This window comes from Gavia stellata, chromosome 4, assembly GCF_030936135.1.
Source record: "Gavia stellata isolate bGavSte3 chromosome 4, bGavSte3.hap2, whole genome shotgun sequence".
NCBI classification, from domain to species: domain Eukaryota; kingdom Metazoa; phylum Chordata; class Aves; order Gaviiformes; family Gaviidae; genus Gavia; species Gavia stellata.
Genome location: NC_082597.1, coordinates 10,498,694 through 10,518,167, shown reverse-complemented (window position 1 = coordinate 10,518,167; position 19,474 = coordinate 10,498,694). Strand labels below are relative to the sequence as shown.

General features: G+C 36.2%; 1 protein-coding gene across 1 annotated transcript in view; it reads right to left on the bottom strand.

Annotated features, from left to right (window-relative positions):
* SEMA3E (semaphorin 3E) overlaps nt 1-19,474 on the bottom strand; it is a 143,151-nt gene that overhangs the window by 66,047 nt on the left and 57,630 nt on the right. The window contains exon 2 of the mRNA XM_059816240.1: nt 3,584-3,744. Within this exon, the coding sequence (XP_059672223.1) occupies nt 3,584-3,744 (161 nt within the window). The remainder of the gene's footprint in view (nt 1-3,583; nt 3,745-19,474) is intronic.

The window sequence follows — 19,474 nt, the reverse complement described above, 5'->3', positions numbered from 1 at the left end:
GATACATTATGAGGGCTCTATAGTTTATTACAACAGAGACATAAGTCCTAATCTGGAGCTGTTTTGTACTATTTCAGAAACAGCACATTGAAACCTGCCTGCACAAGCCTATTTACAGAAGAAGGAAGGCTTCTCTTCAGAGCAAGGCCTTCATAAGCCCTTTGAAGCAGAAGCTGGGAAGAAAGAGTATCTGTAAGGAGTTTGTGGACACATAGGAAGTGCAGTTTACTTTCACTCCAACAAGAGATGAAAAGTAGAACCAAAGGTCATCCCTCTCTATGAGCTGTTAGATCAGTGGTGGTGAACTACTGGCATTGGTTCAAGTTTGCTGTCAACAAAGATCTGTTCTGGCATCAATTACAATGAACTGAAATACTTTTTAAAATAAATTTGGCGTGAGATATCAAAGAAAGTTCTCTATGAGTGTGTTAGACCATTACAAGACCTAAAGACTTTGGATCAAATCCCAAATATGCTTAAAGTTTGAGTCCAAAGGTGGTGTCAAAGGGAATGAGATCTTAGAGAAAACAAAGGTCACATGGAGGGTACCTCCAAAGCTTTCACTTTACACAAGGTTTCAAGTACTTGTATGGCTTTAATTCTCTGTAGATACTGATATCCACATTTCCTAATCTCCCTTATTCTTGCTACTGTTAGTGTTAGGGCATTCTTCATACAGAAACCAAGCACGTGAGTAACTCTGTTTCAAAAACTTATGTTAAATATTCTAAGCACGAAAATTTCTGTGTGTATTATACGAAAGGAGAGATACAAAGGGTACAAAAAATGCAAAGTAGGCAAAGGAAATATAATGTGACCAACGGAGAAGTGAGACTCTGTCTTTGTCCAAGATGACATGGAAAGTCTATGCCACAGTTGAGCGCATAACCGGAATCTCTGGATTCCCCAACCAATGCAAGAATGGCAGTAGTAGTTTTCTTCCCTGAAAGATTTTTCCCATTTTGTGTGTATCTTTTCTTTATTGGATATGAAAACTGGTCCGGATAGTATATGTCTACCTGGTTGGTAGATATATACACAAACAGCTAATAGCTTATGTGAAAAAGCTATAATCTACCCTTCAGAGTGCTGCTTTATGATTGAAAGCTGAAAAGAATTGAACCTTAAGGAAAAATGTAGTCTATTAAATGCAGATTTATAGAATGCATACCTTCTATGCATCACAAGTTGAGTTTTTTGGAAATGCTGGATTACTTTGGCAGTCAATAGGTCTCAGTGCAAAAGCATTTTATGTCCATTAAGCATTTTGTTGTTTTTCTTCGGGAGTCTTCTGATATGCTTGCTAGAACTGAATTCCTGGATCATTTTACATCTCTGATTGGGAATGGCTTTTACTTTGGTTTTTAGAGAACATATTCATATTCCAAATTGTGGGAAAAGGGATGGCAATGAATTAAAAAACATAAACAGTTTTCTAGAACACAGAAGATTAAAATGATCCATGCAAATCTGCCCCAAAGCTACCAACTTTATGAAACATCTCTTTTGCAGCTAGTGACTCATCCTGGTTACCAGAGAGAGAATAAAACCCAGGAACTTGGCTCCACTCTTATACTTTCACTAGGTTATAATTGGTGTTTTAGATTAAGCTAAAGTTTCAGTCTGAAAGAAAAGGTCAAAGGCTAACCAACGCACAGCTAAAGGCAGATTAATGAAGAACTTTTGTGATAATGAATCAACCAGTCTCTCAATTCTGGAAACTTTCCCCAGCGTATCTCAGTAATTAAGCTCTCGTATAACAGAAATGTCTTGTTCCACACTCTTGCTGATAGTGCTGTGGGACACTCAGGTTTTCCCCAGCTACCACTGAATGAGATCTACACTGAGTGAACACTGGGAAAAGAGAAAAGGATCATGACATTTGCATTCAAGGGAGCTAAGTCCCAGTGAGGTCATGTTTCCAAACATGCTAGGTCAAGCTCCATTTATTCCAATTTCTCATCTTTTGCACTTCATAAAAGCAGGCAAGCTGGCAAGAAGAGCTTCCATTAACTTGTCATACTCTACGCACAGGTCTCAAGACAGAGAGTATGGTTTCAGAGTAAATGGCTGATCTTCCATCTAAAAACAACAAGAAGGAGAGCAATGAACTTCAAGAGTGTCCAGATGGGACAATGGAGGTTGGACAGAAGCATAAAGTGCTCTATCCTGTCATCTTTCTTCATACAGATTTACTGCCAAAGGGGGAAGAAGAGATGGGAAAAAAGCTTATTTTGTAGAAACAACTGCTTCCTAAATGTTTTCATATCCCTGAGTTCTAATATCTTGTCACAGGATATTAATAATTGTTATCAAATGGAAAAGGAGTTAACTCATATCTCAGTGTGGAGGAGCAAAGCTCGGTATGTAACATTGCTCTCTGAGGAGGTAAAAAAAAATATTTTATTCTTTTTAATGTAGATAAATTCTCAAATAGCCTCCCTGAGTATATCCATTTCCCCAAATCTAGAACTGCCTTTCCCAAACTGTTTATAAAATGGTAAAGCATGTTATATCTTTTCACAGTAGAGGAACATGCTAATTACACTTGGACATAAGCAAGGTTGCTTATGGTAAAGTTGACCAGAGTGTTGGCATGAGAATAGTAATATTCACTTACAACAAGGGAGCAGAAAGAAAAGAATTTGAAAAATCAGTGGTCAGTGCAGCATGGAAATCAACAAAATCATATTTCTCTAGAGGGACTTAATTTACTTTTTCATTCATTTACTAATTTTAGAATGAATGAAAATGTATCAAAATACCTTGAGGAAATTTCATAAAGTAGATAAGGAAAACACTGAAATATTTCAAGGCATCCTTTATCCACAGTCAAGCTGGTTGAGGCAGGAGCAATGCTCCCCCAGCTTCTATTGCCACCGCATGTTTCCAATCCTAGGTGCTAAGGGCAGAAGTGAGTAAGGAAGCCAAGACTCAAACTCCGGCCTCTCCACTTCAGTTGCCAGTTTGCCAGTCAGCTGTGGTTTCTATGATGTATCACCTCTCTGGCAGGATTGTGACTTCAACCACCTTTCTCCCACAGACTGCTGAGTAGACTTCAAATGCCACTTCCAGAAATTACTTAATATCACCTCTGGCTCAAAGCCAATGTAAAATACAGCTTCTAAAGAAGGCTAAGAATTAGCTGCATGGTTTACGTTGTTATTGAATACCTCTTACAATTTATGTGCTATTTTTTAAATTTTTTTACATTTTCTCTTTTGTTGTGGAAAAGTCCCCCACAAATACCATGGAGAAATTATACCTTGATAATAGAGTGAAGGTACAGAAATCAGGTATGCACAAAGTGTGAGATACTCTAAACATCTGTAAACATGCTGAAAAACAGAGAAATAGCTATATGACCCCCAGATCTCGCCACCTGGAGTGACCCTTATGGGTTATTACTGGGAAAAAAATGGTAATGAGTGCATTTTTCTTAAATACAAACATGACCTTAAAGTTCATGCACAAAACATCTACAAAAATTCCATTATCTCATTTCCAGTCATGCAAACTCTGATATTCTGTGCCACACATTCTGACACAAAGTGACTAATATATATATAGCTTTTTACTCCACCTCTCGGTAGTTGTCGCTGACTCGATCCAAACTGAGGGAATACAAGAGGTCTCTTCCTCCCACGAACAGTCGCTCTTGATACTCATCCAGCAGCATTATATGAAGACCAAGATATCCAAATGGGCTATGAAAGACTGACGTCCTGTTTAAATCCCAGAGCTCTGAAATACAATCAGAGTGTGCGTGATAAATACCAAACAGCTTAGCTTTCGTGGCTTCATTTTCATATCCTCCTAGGGAACTAGACAAGAAGTTGTGGGACATTAAAATGCTAACCGTATAATATTTGAGTAAGAAAGAGACACAAAACACCTGGGAACAATTTCCAAAATGAGCCAACTCTCCAGAAGATTTGTGTGTGAAACTTTACATCATAATCTTTGTGCTCCAAATAACATGAGATGGAGATGGGGGAAAATAAGTTTTCTTCTTAACATTTTCTGAAAAGGAAAAAAAACACTGCTTAGGACATTAACTGCAAATGGGAAAAAATGAACGAACTGATGGAAATTGAAAAAATTTCTGGAAGTTGTCTCCTTGTCTTTCCCTCAGGCATGTCAAACTGCAGGTTTTTAATGTACGCACAAGATTGCTCTGGTTTTGTTTTTTGGAGGGGATGGGGTTGCTTGTTTTAAGCCCAGCACTGTGTTCACTCAGTTCACTGAAAATACTGCCTCCAAATTCAGTGAGAACAGTATGAAATCTGCAAAATGCATATTCATAATTTTCCAGGTGATTACTGATTTTGTCAAGAAATACTCTGACCAGATAAGGGGAGCTGGGGCTTAGCTGCACGTGATCCAGGCTAAAGTCACTTCCACAGAGAAAGGGAAATTCATCCCGGGTAATGTTGCGGAAACTTGGAATCAGGCCTCAGGAAAGAAGAAGGAGGCAAGCACAGGGGTCTCTCTGCACTTTTGAGCAGATGGTGCAGAGCACAGCCCAGCTCACAGCGGGTCAGAGAGCCTGAAAACCATTTTGCTGTCAGGAAACCTCAAAAGAAGTCATTACAAAGAGTACGCGAGGACTGCCTCCAAAACAGCAGAGCTGGGACTGGGGGAAAGGAACTGTGTTCTTATGTCTATATTGAATTGGGTTTTTTTGAAGAAATAAAAATCACTCTTGGTAAAAACAACTAAATTCCTTTTAGTTTATCCTCACAGCTGTCCCTAAGCATAACTTTTCCAATTGTTTGGATGTGGTCCAGCAGCTGATATTGGAGGAAGTGGGATTGTCCCAGAGCTAGTGAAGACAACAAATGGGCCCTCATCCAGTTTGGAGTGGAGTCTCCAGCTCATGTGCTACACCAGCAGTTATGTTCATTCATCCATGCTGTACCTTGTCAGGCACATAGAGGCCACAGTGGTCTTCTGCAAGAGGACTGGTCCTACGTGTCAGAGAAAGTCCTTGCACAGGTCTATCACTATGGCATCCACTTGGGATGCCATATATGCCATCCATACATGCTGTAATTTTCAGAAATTGGTGTATATCTTTAACCTGAGAATGCAGCCTCATAAGGTACCCAAATATTAAACCACCAAAATTCATAATAATTATTAAAAATTTATCCTGTGTTCCTTGAGAAAAGGGCGTTCCAAACCAATAAGATTCAAATTCTACATTTGAATTTGAATTTACCTTACCCAGAAAAAGATCTAACATGACCAATTTTCCTCATGAGATATACCTTACTTATATCCTAAAGTATAGAAAACAGAACAAATATTTTGAGCCAAGGCAAAAAATTTAGCATTCAAAGAGGATATTAATTTAATCCAAAAAATTGCCTCAATTTCTTTTAAATTATTATTTCTATTTTGTGTGTGATTATAAGGAATTTAATAATGGACTAAATATGTTTTGTACCATTTGTTGACTAGGTTTGATTCGAGTCAACGGAAGCTGAAAGCAACTAGTTTCTGAAAGCTGTTTCCCTAGATGATACAGTTTCTACCAATGGAGTTGTACTAGGAATTCAGCCTCACAACTGATTTCTTTCCTGAGCCATCTTGAAAAAGAATCTAGCTGTGGAGAATAATGTTAATATCTAGGCTTTCCGTAATATTTTTTAACAGTAGAGGTCAAAACACACTGTACCTGGATGTGATGGAAAATCTAAGTCACAGAGAGGATCATCATGATGAGCAGAACAAGAGCCTTTTTTGTATGTTTTGCATACTGACCAGCGGACATATATACATTCTTTGTAGATAAATTCTTTGACAGTGATACACTCAGTACAGAACTGCATAGCAATGTGGAAATGGAACTTTCAGACCAAGCTTCTCTCGCCAAGAAAATCCAGTAGATTGCTGTTTCAGAAGAACATTGCTTGTTTGTGATCAGATTAGAAATGGAATGAAAGCAGAACTAGAAATATTCTTTTGGTCCTAAATAAAGCCACTTTTTATTTGCAAGAATATAAAACATCCAATAGATTTTATTTTTGAGTCAGTCTTGGAGTTAAAAGAATTACATTTTAAATTCTAGTTATATACAAGCCACAGAAGGATGCTGTGGTAGCTTCCCCTGATTTATTTCCATGTTGTCCTGAAGGCAAATTTCTCATAAATGAGACAATATTTCTTTACATAGATCAGAGATATCACTCACATGTTCTCAGTGAGAACATGAGGCATGATGAAGAGTCCTCTACCTGATCATGTACACTGGTAACTACTCATATAAGACTCAGTCCTGCCAAGTACACCTGCAACTCTCATTGTCTTAAATGAAAGTTGAGAATATTAAACACCTTTCAAGATCAAACTTGTAAAAAGAGATATTTCTAGGACTACCTCCAGCAAAGCTATACAGGCATGTTTTGGCTGTGGGTGTAGAGATAAGCACAGAAGTGAACCTGACATCTGGAAGGGCTGGAAAACAGCAAGCAGTGGGACCTGGGGAGCAATTTTCTTACTGAAACACACATTTACTAGTATAATGTAGTTCCTTTGAAAGGTACTAGGATTTCTGGACATTGTAGGATATCTGAGATATTAGGATAGTGTAGGCAAATAAGATGCAGCACCTGCTGAATGCCGGAAGAATGAGTGGGATATCCGGGAGTCTAAAATGGCACTAGAAGCCTGCCATTTCTAGGCAACTGAATCTCACCATGATCTGGCTTGATGTACATGAGCCAGGTTTTGAAGCAGTAGAACATCATTCATGTAGTGCTATGCCCCTTCAGCAAAGTTGTCTGGCTTCGATGTAGCACTGCAGGAATGCAGCTGTACTGCTTCCAGACTTGAGCTGCTGCAGCCACAGGTTGTGCAGCCTGAACACTTACTTAGTGAATTGTTAGTTCATGGATCGTTGCACTTTGCAGTGTTAAAGTACCTTAAGTCATAGAAATCAAGGCACAATTGGGAGTGAGACACTTAAATTCAAAGCTTAAAGCGACTTCCCCCAAAATCTACCCTCAGTTACCTTGAACAAGCTTATGCTTGCAAGGGTCACCTTGTTACTATAGACTCCACAAGGTGTCAAGAGTTGTGCTCCTTCTCATGCCCACACCCTTAATTTTAAAAATTCAGTTTCTAGATCATACCTAAACTTGAGCATAACCCAAAAAGAGATTGTTCTTATGCCTAATCCTAGGATTTAATAGCTACATTTATGCTCAGTACATCTAGCACACTTACAAGATCAGGTGCAACTGCAATTTTCTTTGAGACCTGGCCAGAAAAAATACAGTGCTGCCTAAAGTTTTAAAAATATTCTAGTGGCTAAGTTGGTCACCTGAGAAATAGCAGACATGAGTTCAATTTCCTTTTCTAAATGGATTGAAACCCAGATCTTTCCCTCTCCATAAAGAGGTCTAATCACAAGATATTAACTACTAGATTGGTAGGGAAGGATGGATGCCTTCTGCATTTCCTGGTGAAGCTTTGCAACAAAATATTCAAGCTTCAGGAAAAGTGAACAAGCAGTAGCATGACTCTAATTTAGTAGTTAAATTGCTTTTCTGGGAAAGAAGTTCTGTCTCTAGTGCTCAAAATAGGATATGCATTTTATGTTAAACAGTAGATAAAGTATATAAACTGTTCTAGCACGTGGACTGGAAACCCTCAGCTCCTCTCTCGCGTGGGAATGGCTAAAAATTTCAGCTGAGTAAAAACCTTCCTTTCACTGTGTTTCTATAGTTTTCTGTGACAAAAGGCTTTTCCTCTATAAAGATCTGTGTAAAGAAAGAAAAAGCAAGAGAAAAAGGAAGAATTGTTCAGGGAGAATATATTGTTAGTGCTCAGCACACAGGACAAAAGAGAAAAGACCAGTCCTACTCCTATCTTCTGGTAAACACAGAGCTTCAAGTTGCCTCAGTGTACTGATCCCCAAATTTGAGAAAATGTTATTTAGCTTTTGTACTATAGTGTTTTTCCATTTTAATCTAAAAGCTCAACACCATAAAACCATTACAGAACAATATTTTACTCAACAAAGGAAGGACTGCCTCAATATTTAAATATTCCTACATGGCGCTTCACTTACCTGTGAAAGCCTTAAAGCAAGTCTGGACTGCTAGATTACATTTCCTAAGAGAACAAATCTTATTCCTTGCTGTTTTAAATGCCAAGAACAAACCTGAAAGTTTGTTGTCTGTCTGCCAGAGCTTACTGGCAAATATTCAGACTGATCTTGCTTACCACACTTTCTCTTATAGCAAATCTGCTTTGGTGAACATATTCATATCATATCCTCTTTCATAAGATGGATTCTGTTAGCCATTTGTCAAGCAATGTTAATCATATTCATAATAGCTGATTTCTTGAATCTTTTAATGATCAGTATGTAATTCTTTCTAACTTTTAGGATTGTGTTAAAACAGCCATTTCTTCTATTAAAAAAAAATTAAGTCACACTTTTATTATGTTATTTTGATATTTTCTAAATATAAATGCTTGATAACTAAAATATGCTTAGGACATTAAACGCAAAAACCTTGTTGCTGCTCCACGGCAGCCAGAGTATAGTGAGACCTCATTTATAACAGGTTCTCAGAAATTAAGTATGTAGTGAGTTATAACTTTGAACTTTTAATATAGACAAATATCACTACAGATTTTTTTTCCCCCAGGGAGCGAAAAAACTGTTGTTGCTCTGCCCTGTTTTTCATAGCATTACATCATCACAGCTTTTGCCCTTTTTTGCCCTCATAAAAAACTTTGGTTCCCCGTTTAAATTCTACAGAAATATAGTCTCACCTCCCACACTACTTCATTCTGCAGAACATTCTTCCAGCAAAGATGTTTTCCAGATGCAGGACACTGACAAATGAGTCTGGCACTTTGAACAAGTTGAGTACATAAGGTGGACATCTCAGTACTACTTTAGAGGAAGAGGTAAGGACTGGGGTTGCCTTCTGTACCCATCAATAATGTAAAAGGCCACAGGTATAAAGTCTAGGTAATGTGAACACCTGAATGCCATTTTGTATTTCCAATTATCGACAGAGTCCTGGAATATAAATATTACAGTGGGACAAGTTTTATAAGAATTTGGTGAGCCTTATGTAATTTTAGTTAATTCAGCTTTTTGCTATATAGCTGACAAATGATAACCAAAATCTGCTCACATGTGACAGGAAAGGAACAGAAACAAAAAGGAGGAAAGCCAAAAAGGAGACGTAAGGGAGAGCCTGAAATATCTGTGACACAGTTTATGAACTACAGGTTAATGTAAGATCAGGCAATGCAAGTAAACCACCAGAACTTTAAGGCACATAACTATTATAGGGTACTCTGAAAAGTCATCCATCACAAGGACAAAAATATAATCTTACAAGTGGTTGGATCTTTCTGACAGGGTTAAGACCTTTAATTGGCAATATTCTGTATAAAATCGGTAACAGGAGGCAACAGTTTTCTTCCCTGGGAAAAAAAAATAGAGACCAAAACTCACCCAAAAATCTATGCTGCTGAATATGAGATACTGCATTAATAATTTTTACTTTCCTGTGCTCACAGTCATCAGTCATTTATATAGCTGCAAAAATCATTATAGAGTCATGATAGTGATTGCCAGGTGGTGGAAGGATACTCTAACTCAGGTGAACCAGCAAGCAGTGGAACCAGTTGAGCAATAGAAAAGGGGACAGTGTAAATTGGCTGCATGAGGTTTGCTAGCAAAATCTGAGCCAAGAACTTTAAAGGCAGAATTAATTGCAAATAGCAAACTAACTAAAAAAGTCTTGGTAGTAGTAAAGCTGAAAGTTGCCACTATTCTTTTAAACCACAGTTCTTAAGATATTTTAGTATGTTATTTGGGGAACATGAATCAGTAGGAGATAAACTTAAAAGGCTGTGAGGGAGACTGAAGTATGAACTTTCACTGCTTGAGGTTTTATCTGTGGGGCTGCCAGGCAGATGCCTCAGAAACTTGGCAGGGTAGGAGACAGAAAGCAAAGTCTAGTAATGACAAGCAAAAACCCATTAGTCCATAACTACTCTCACATGATTCAACCTCTGCTCTTAACACCAGGTGTGTTTGGCTATCTAGCTATATTTGGAGAACATAATTGGCTTCGTGAAGTGTGCTGGTGCAGCAAAGTCCATGAATAATTTTTGTCTGGTTGGTTCTCTTCGTCTGAATGTGTGGATCTGGTGATGAAGTTTAAATTATAGTGAAAACTTCAAACAAAGAACTTTCCCTGTGAATTTGTTTAATTTACAGAGGCAAAAGTTTCTGAAATTAAAAGTTATCATTTGGGGAGACAAGAATCTTTTCAATCTGTAGGCCATACAAAACTCTCTTCTCTCTTTTTTCTAAGAATATTGGAAAAACCTATAACTGGAGCTTTTAATAAATCATAGGGTATATTTTTGTTTCTTCTAATTCTACTCAGCTTATGGCAGAAAAATTTCAGTGGAACTTGAAAGTCTTTAACACATTTAATTGTGTTAGCTTGTGTCCTAATCCTTGATATTTCCATTCCAAATTATTATATGTCACATATATACTGTGACATATATACACTCTGTCATATCTAGCAAATATTTCATTTTTCTTCCCTGCTGGCAAAACAACATACTTGGTTAGTCTCAGTATAATTGATCTGGTTTTAGTTACTAAACAACAGAAAGATAACCATTACAAATCTATCAGTGCTTATAGTATTGACATGCTACATGCTACTAAAAACCGAAAACGTATGCTTACACGGTATTTCATAATGTTTTAGCTCTTGCTGGAAACTTTGACAGTGTACCCTAAATTAAAAATCATCACTCATAATCTTCATATAAGGTGGGTTTACTGCAATTTTAACCTGCATTTCTAGAAGCACATGCCAGTCCAATAAAAATTATCTGATATTCAATTTAATGTTACTAATTCTTAAAAAGAAATTCAATGCAGTGTAATAAAATCTTGGTATTTCTCATATTTAATCAAACCTACCTAGTAATGATGGTCAATTTACAGACTGTATTAGAAGAAAACTTTGTAAATCAGCTGAAAACATTTACAGTACCTGCTTAACAGTAGTATATGTTGAAGTGCTATTTTTTTTCTGACAGTAATATATGTGACCCTACCAATTTCTGGATCTTACTGTTGATTTTCATTACAGCAGTAGTAAGCTACAATGGCTTCTGATATGAGGCCTAATCCAGAGCTCATCTGCCCTTTTTCCCAGTTAAGTTCATTAACTTTGAACTAGGTAATCACACCAATGTAGATGAAATAGATGTGAAACAGTATATGAATAATAGTTTTCCTCCTGTATTTTATCTGAACCTGGAATCAACAGATGGAATCAACTCAGAATGTGAGGAAAACTTCATAATTCCAATATTATAATTTTATTATGCATTCAGAACATGCTTTTGATGATAATATTTAATATTTAATAATATTAATTCAGTCAACATTTATTTTCAAAGATTTTAAATTAATATATTGATTCCATATCCATTTCCATTTAGCTGGATATTGCTTGCCAAGTGATGGATCTTTATTTTTTTGATTCATTTCAGTGTTAGATAACAAATTTTGGCATGCATTCAAACAAATTTTCTATGGTCAAGTTGACATACTCCTTATACCAGGGACTCTATTATAAAAAAAAAATTGTTTAGCTTTCCAGAGTGATTTTTCTCAGAAAAGGTACCCACATTCCCAAAGTGTTCTCTAACACCACAGTTCAAAACTGTAGTTGTGATAGAAAATATTAAACCATATTCATTGCTTATGCAAAATGACATAATACCATAGCTGTTACAAGCCCCCAGGTCTCAGTCCAAGGTAGGGCAGATGTTCATTCACGTGAGCAATATTAAACCAGTATAATGTGGCTGCCTGAAATTCTCTAGTGACATCAAACCCTAAAGATCCTTATCTCTTTAATAAAGTATTTTGAGTAGGTGATAGTAACTGCTAATATTGTGGATAATAAAAATATTTATTAATGTTAGAAACATTTTTTATAAATTTAGAATGCATGATAGAAAGCTTCAGAAATGTGTTTGTCTATAAAAACATTCCAGCAGAAACATAAATCTGAAATTTTTAATATGAAATTATTCCAGTCTAAGGATGACACAAGCATCCATGAAATAGTCTTTGAGCACATTATCCACTTCATCCAATGTATTTCTAAGGAAGTAAGCTTACAAAGAAATGTCCTTTTTAAATTATACTCACAGAAGCTGTTTTACGTTGTGTTCTATATCCTAATAGTGTTAACAAATGAAAGAACCAATTTATAAAACGCTTGAGTTTTAGAAGATACATATGGTTCAAATAATCACAGCCCTCTTCTGATGAAACACAGACAGTCCAGCCTCTTGAGGACTTGATTTATTAAGGTGTACCACATACTACATGCTTATTACCACACCAGTCTGGGAAGGGTAGAATTCTTCCTACAGAGACATCTAGTGTTTTGACAGAAAGAGAATCTGCTGCTTTCATTTAAAACGAAGATGCCAAAAGTCAGGGTTTTATGCTATTCAAAATGACTGTTAAATTGAATTTCCTTTGAAAAAGATGGAAAAAAGTGAGCTATCCCATGTGATTTTCAGGGCCATATGCTCTTGGGCAGGATGGCATGTGATTGACAGTATACGTAAGGCTATCTGGAATCATCAACATGATAAAAAACAGAATGAAGGAGAAAGGAGGCATTGTAAGAAAAGCAAAAGGCAGAGGGAAAATTGAGATGGAAATAACTAAAAAGATGAAAGAAAACTTTCAAGGTGTTTTTTTCTGCCAAATCAATTACTCACAGCAGATGCAAAGTTTGAGATAATATTCCATAGGTGAATTTAGAAAGATTTGCTACACCTCACACACTGAAATAAACTCATTTTACTGAGCAAAACAACTCTAAACAGTGAATGTATTTATGTAGAAATGAGTACACTGTTAGTCTCTTCTCTTCAGTTGAACAGAATAGCTTCTCTGGAAGGATTTAATTCACAGAAAGGAGACAAATATTCAGCTGCTAAACATCAGTTTCTTCAGAAGACCTACCTAATTTGAGTAATCTAGCACTAACATATCCATGATTCGATCCTGCTTTTCCTGACATGTCCCAAATACTTCTAAATATTAATGAAAACTGAATACATCAAAGGTCTGTTTGTTGTTTTTGTTTTAATTATGTTATCTTTTTTATTATGAGACATATTTTTATCAAAGAATTCAAGCTCTTATATTGTAGGTGGGATGTCATATTCAGCTTTTGTTTTGTTCAAAGTCAGGTGTCTAGTTTAAGATATTTATCCAGCTGTCTTTTTTATCAGAACAAGAGAAAGAGGCATTCCCAAATGGCATTTTAAAATTCCTTTATAAAAGAATCTAAACGCATATAATCTAAAAGCAGTCATTTCTATACTCCAAATTTTAAGGAAGTCTACTAAGTTTTAGATATGTAGTTAAATGTAGATGAATTCCACCCCAAAATGTATTCTATACATAAGCTAAGGTTGTACTTTGTCAATGTTTGTAATTTTAAGCACCACAATGAAGAGCAATACATAGAAATAACTGTCTTTAAGAATCTTTGTTGTTTCTACTCTTTCTCCCCCAGTATGCCTAATTATCTGTAAAATGCTGGTTAGGTTAAATGCCTTGGAAGAAAGAGACAGAGAAAAGCTTTATTTGAATAACTTGGGGCATATTTGAAACCTTTCAGAATCAATAATGGTTTGCAAATATTAGCAGTCAAAACCAGAGACATGCTCCTGCCATTTGACTTTGAGCAGGTAGAACTCAACAGAGTTGATCTTAAGCAGTGTAACTGGAGAATAAAAGTCAATATCAGGTAGCTATTAGTGGTCACATAACTGTTATGAATTGTATTATGAACCATTTCATATTATACTTAAGCCTTCACAGATATGCGCACGCACCCTCCCCCTCCTTTTTTTTTTTGTCCACACTATTCATTTGGTTCTGGCAGATTTTGCAGGGCAGGGGGAAAAACCTAGTGCTTGTTTAAAAGTTTATTGTATATTTGACATAAACATTATCTTCCCTCATAATAAATTTGAGCATCTAACAGAGTCAGACAACAGACCCTATGAATTTCAGATGTAATTTGTGCTCCTAAACCCTTCAGATGCTTTTAGCAAAATACACAGTGGTAGTAAAAGCCCTGTCAGACTGTAGAGTAACCTACATGTAGAGGGAAGAAACAATCTCCCCAAATTACAAGTAACAGCTCTATATCCCCATTTGACCTGACTGTAACCATAAAAAAAAACCAACAACCCTTCCTCCTTCAGAATGGAACATCGCCTCAGTATGATTCTGTCCTGATTCATTCTGCATAGTATGTATAAATACCATACACTTATGGGGTGTTCCTTCGTTAGTTCTTTCTTCACTGTACCGTTAGAAATTCACCTTCATCTTGATGCTTGGTTTAGCATTGGTACTTAACTTAGATGTTTGGGGTCAATCTGCCTTTTCTTCTTATAACTGATTTTACAATAGGTAGAACATGAGATAATTTCATTAATAGACTTTATTCCTCACAAGGGCTATTGATATTTAGAATTATAGAGATACTACGGAAATGAGGAGTTGATACAGTGTATTCATTTTTGTATACTAGAATGTTGTGCAGAAGCCCATAGTGATCTAGGGATGAGATCATAGAATGATAGAATCAAAGAATCATAGAATGGTTTGCATTGGAAAGGACCTTCAAAGATCATCTAGTCCAACACCCTGCCATAGGCAGGGAAATGTTTCGCTAGATCAAGTTGCTCAAAGCCCTGTCCAGCCTGACCTTGAACACTTCCAATGATGGGGCAGTCACAACTTCTCTGGGCAGCCTGTCCCAGTGTCCCACCAGCCTCATAGTGAAGAATTTTTTCTTTATAACTAACCTAAATCTACTCTCTTTCAGTTTAAAACCTTTGCCTCTTGTCCTGTCACTACAGGCCCTGGTAAAAAGTCTCTGTTTTTCTTATAAACCCCCTCTACATATTGAAAGGCTACAATAAGGTCTCCCCAGAGCCTTCTCTTCTCCTGGCTGAACAATCCCAACTCTCTCAGCCTTTCTTCATAGGAGAGGTGATTCAGCCCTCTGGTCATTCTTCTTTGTGGCCCTCCTTTGGCCAGGTGCAGGAGCTTGCACTTGGCCTTGTTGAACTTCATGAGGTTTGCATGGGCCCACTCCTTCAACCTGTCAAGGTGCCTCTGGATGGCATCCCTTCCCTCAAGTGTATCAACTTCACCACTCAGCTTGATGTCATGCACAAACTTGCTGAGGGTGCACTCAATCCCACTATCTATGTTGTTGCTGAAGATATTAGATAGTATTGTTCCCAGCAAGGACCCTTAAGGGACAGGTCTTGTTACTAGATTATGTACTGCTCAGCACTGCAAAAATATACAGCCCCAGACTATCCTTTTCTTTAGGAATTTGCAATCTAACTGGAATACACAGCCAAAAAAGAAAGAATTTCCATTATGAAGTTGGGGAAAATGAAAAAATACTAATTTCAGTTTTCACCAAATTTTCTAGGGTTTGGATTTAGCCCTACATGATTTGCAAAGATCATTCAGGAAGTCTGTATGTAACTGTTGGACATTTCCTATTTTGAATGTAAGTACACAAGGCTACTATCCTGTGATGAGAATTTGTCCTCAGAAAAAAGGGAGCATAACACACATGAAGTACTAGAACTGGGAGGGAACGTTTTTCTGGCACTGAAAGAATTTTTAAAAGCTTAGATAAAATGTTTCCATCACAAACTGGAATAAAATCTTCAAATACAGAACATTTTCAAACATTGAAAAAGGTTGTTATTTTCACATTGATGTGACGGAACTATTTTGATAATTTTGCATATTTTATTTTGATTAAAGCAGTGTCATCTTTTTATTATCAGTCAACTAACATTTCAAAATGAAATGTTCTTTGAGCAAAATAGAAGTCTTAATTTAAAATGTGTAGATATCCTTTTTTTTCTGCCAAAATACTATTCAGTGAAAACATTCAATTTCCATGATTTCATAATGTTTCTTCGAGAAAAGAAAAAAAAAAACCACCAAAACCAGGATCCATATAGCCAGCAAAGAACTTCTGCATAGTTTTAAAGCACCTACTGTTATTCCTTCTATAAAAAATTTTAATCTTTAATAAAATTTAGCTACCTCTAAAACCAAAAGAGTTTTTGAAAAAAGAGTGTTTAATTAGCTTAACTGCTACAGATTTTTCATAGTAGTATGTGGAGATGGAAAGATATGGAGAAGAAAATACACACAGAAGACAACATTCAGAAACCTTCTACAGGATTACATACGATTTCTAAATATTGACTTTTGAGATATGAAGATTATTTCCAAAATATAAATATGAATAGAAATATTGCTTCAATATAAATATGAAACATTTGAAGATAATGTATTAGAACTATAGATCCCAAGTACCATATTACTGAATCTGACAGCAATGCTTTTGTTTAGAATACAACAGAAACAGAAATTTATATTCTGCACATTATTTATAAGCATGGGACTATCTGAGGACATGTTAGTTTTGTAATACATGCTGCATATTGCTTCAGCATTTATCCATCAGGATACAATTCTCCATTCCTGATTCTATGGAAGATATGTAAAAAGAACATCATGAACTGTATGAAATAGCTTGTCACAGAATAATATATTTTTCAAACTGTCACAAGTAAGTACACTTAGGAATGAATAGGTCCTAAACATGTATTATTTAACTGAAGGCTCTTTAATTGTTTATATTATATTTCATTAATACTTTAGAGGAAAATGTTACACTTAAGTAGTTCTGCCACTTACTATATAAGCTTACCAGAAGTTCAAGGGAATTTTCTCTCTTTAAGAATTAAAGAACTGGGAATATTTTATTCTATTCCGACCCTTGTAGGATATTATAAAATAGTGTCTGGTCTGAAGGCAGTGAGATAGCTTTCTTTATAGAAAAAATAAAAAGCAGGAAAAACATTAGAAAATGCTCATTTGTGTAGATGTAAATGCAATATATCTAGTTTATTTATGCCAGCTTTATTCAGAAGTAAGTATCATCTGTAAAACAGTTCCTGATTTCAACAAGCTCTCTTGCAGAGGGATAAATTTCTCAATCCACTGGACAGTACCAGTGGATGCCTGGCACTAAGAGACTACATGGGCCATGATGTGTGTTATATTTGTATCACAAGAAACGAAATGACAATGGTCTTCATTGCACCTTTTGTAATCTCATACGCTTGTTCAAGTTGATTGTAAGATAAGTATAAAACATTCTCTCCTAATTTTCCACTGTGGGAAGCAATGGAAAATAAAGTTGTTAAAACACAGCACAATTGTATATACTTGCTTTTGAAAGAAAAGAAGGGAAAAAAAACAGGAAAGAAAGAAAACAGCAAATACTGCAAGGGCAAGACAAGGAATTGCGTTGGGTCATTTAACAGTAAGGATACAAAAAATGTGACAGTCAGATGTATTATCTTCAGAATAATCTGCAAAGGCAAGCACCAGAACCGCTATTAGATGAGCCAATTAAAAAAAGATAGGAGGAAGCATTTGACAATCTACTCTAGTTAATAGCCATGCACTAGTTGGAAAAGGATTAGCTATCTCCCAAGTTATTTCCCCATCTTCATTTTCCATGATACAATTTACACTAAAGAACAGAGTTTTCTATACTCACAGGATATTGATACCATGTCATTAGCTGGATGTGTCACCTTTCCAAGTGAAATATTTCTGTGTAAGATAAAAAGCAATATTTACACTCATCTCCTTGGGTCTACAGGCATCTGAGGAAAGTATTCTGTGACCCATAGAATGTGTGTTTGTATGCGTGTATATATGTATGTTTATATGTATATATAAAATGCTGTTTCATACAAAGGTCTCATTTTATAAGCAAGGCTGCTTGTCATCTCAAACTATGCTAATGAAAGTGGTGTCAGCAAATTAGTAATAAATGTACAAATATGATTAAGGAGGATCTATATTTTGAAAAGATTATGGATCAAATGCAGATTTGATAAAAGCAAGCAGCAGTCCGTCTGTGGTGTTTTTTTCCTGTTGCAACATATTTCTTTTTTTTTTCCTTTTGAAACTAGTCTCAGTGACACAATGACAGAAAATAAAGATCATCTCTAAAAATTGTCACAGAGCTAATTTATATTTACACATTTTGTGTGCAAGGTGCTGCTATTAATGCCACTTGGCAATGACTATTTTCTCTGTGGTTATCAGTTCTCTTGTCCATGGCCATCATTATCATCTGAATAGCTTTAAAATTGCTAAATAGCTATTGAAAACAATTGCTTTTTCTTCCTTACAGAATTTAAGATTTTGCTAATTCATAGCTCAGTTGGTCAGTGTCTCTGTGTTGATTATTAATTATTTCAAAGAGCCTAACTTTTTGGAATTTGCACCGCTTGCTTTCTTGCTCTTTTTAGAAGGGTTACAAAGATCAGAAGGCAGATCCATTAAAAGGGTTTATTTTCACTCTGTATCTGTTGGTGGGTTACTATGATAAGGGTTTATATGTGCTGTTATAGTAGAGCAGCAATATAGATGCTGTCTGTACTGAAATCTAGAAGCCATGGTGCTTGCATAGGTATCTTGACATTGTCAAGGTAGCTGTGGCTTCCACTAAGTCCATCTGCCCCCGTTTTTGCATTTATGCCAAAAATATAAGCATCAGCCCTTTAACACAAATTATGCGTCTTGAAATACCATCCTCTGCTTCAAGTAAGTTGTACTAGAGACATCTAAGAAATCCCTTAATGTTAAATATTTACTCTACCTCCTTTTTACATTCTTATGTCAGAGAGCTTTAAATGAAAAAACAAGTGGAGTGAGTATCCAGAATATTACTGTAAACATTTGGAAGTTTCATTACACAAGAGTTCTAGGAAATTTGGATTCATTTATGCTTAATCACCTTCATCTGTCTTCCAATACCACCCAATTTGGGCTTTCAGTCACAGAACTCAACACACAGTTATAAACACTAAATTCACATCAGGCTACAAACTCTGTGCAGGTACTGGCATTTTTTCCTTGAGTTCTAACGACTCTTTTGGGGGAAAAAAGGAATAGAAATATATATGGTTAGAGTGTAGTGTAACAAACCCTGAAACGGATGGATTCGACATAGGTAGGGATTCAATTTCAAATGTGTCATTCAGCCTTAGTGTCTCCAGGAGAAACACCATAGCAGCAAAAGAAGATGGCATGAACATTGTGCAAAAGATAATATTATAAATCACAAGTAGTTTTGCACTGCTGAAACATATTCTGAGGGCCAGTCATTCAAGGGCAAAGCTCATTTCAGTCAGCCTGTTTCCACTGGCATAAATGAAGTTTCACTTACACCTGTGTAGGATCTGGCCCTTGATGCACTACATTCCTGTTTCTGATTTACTTATACAT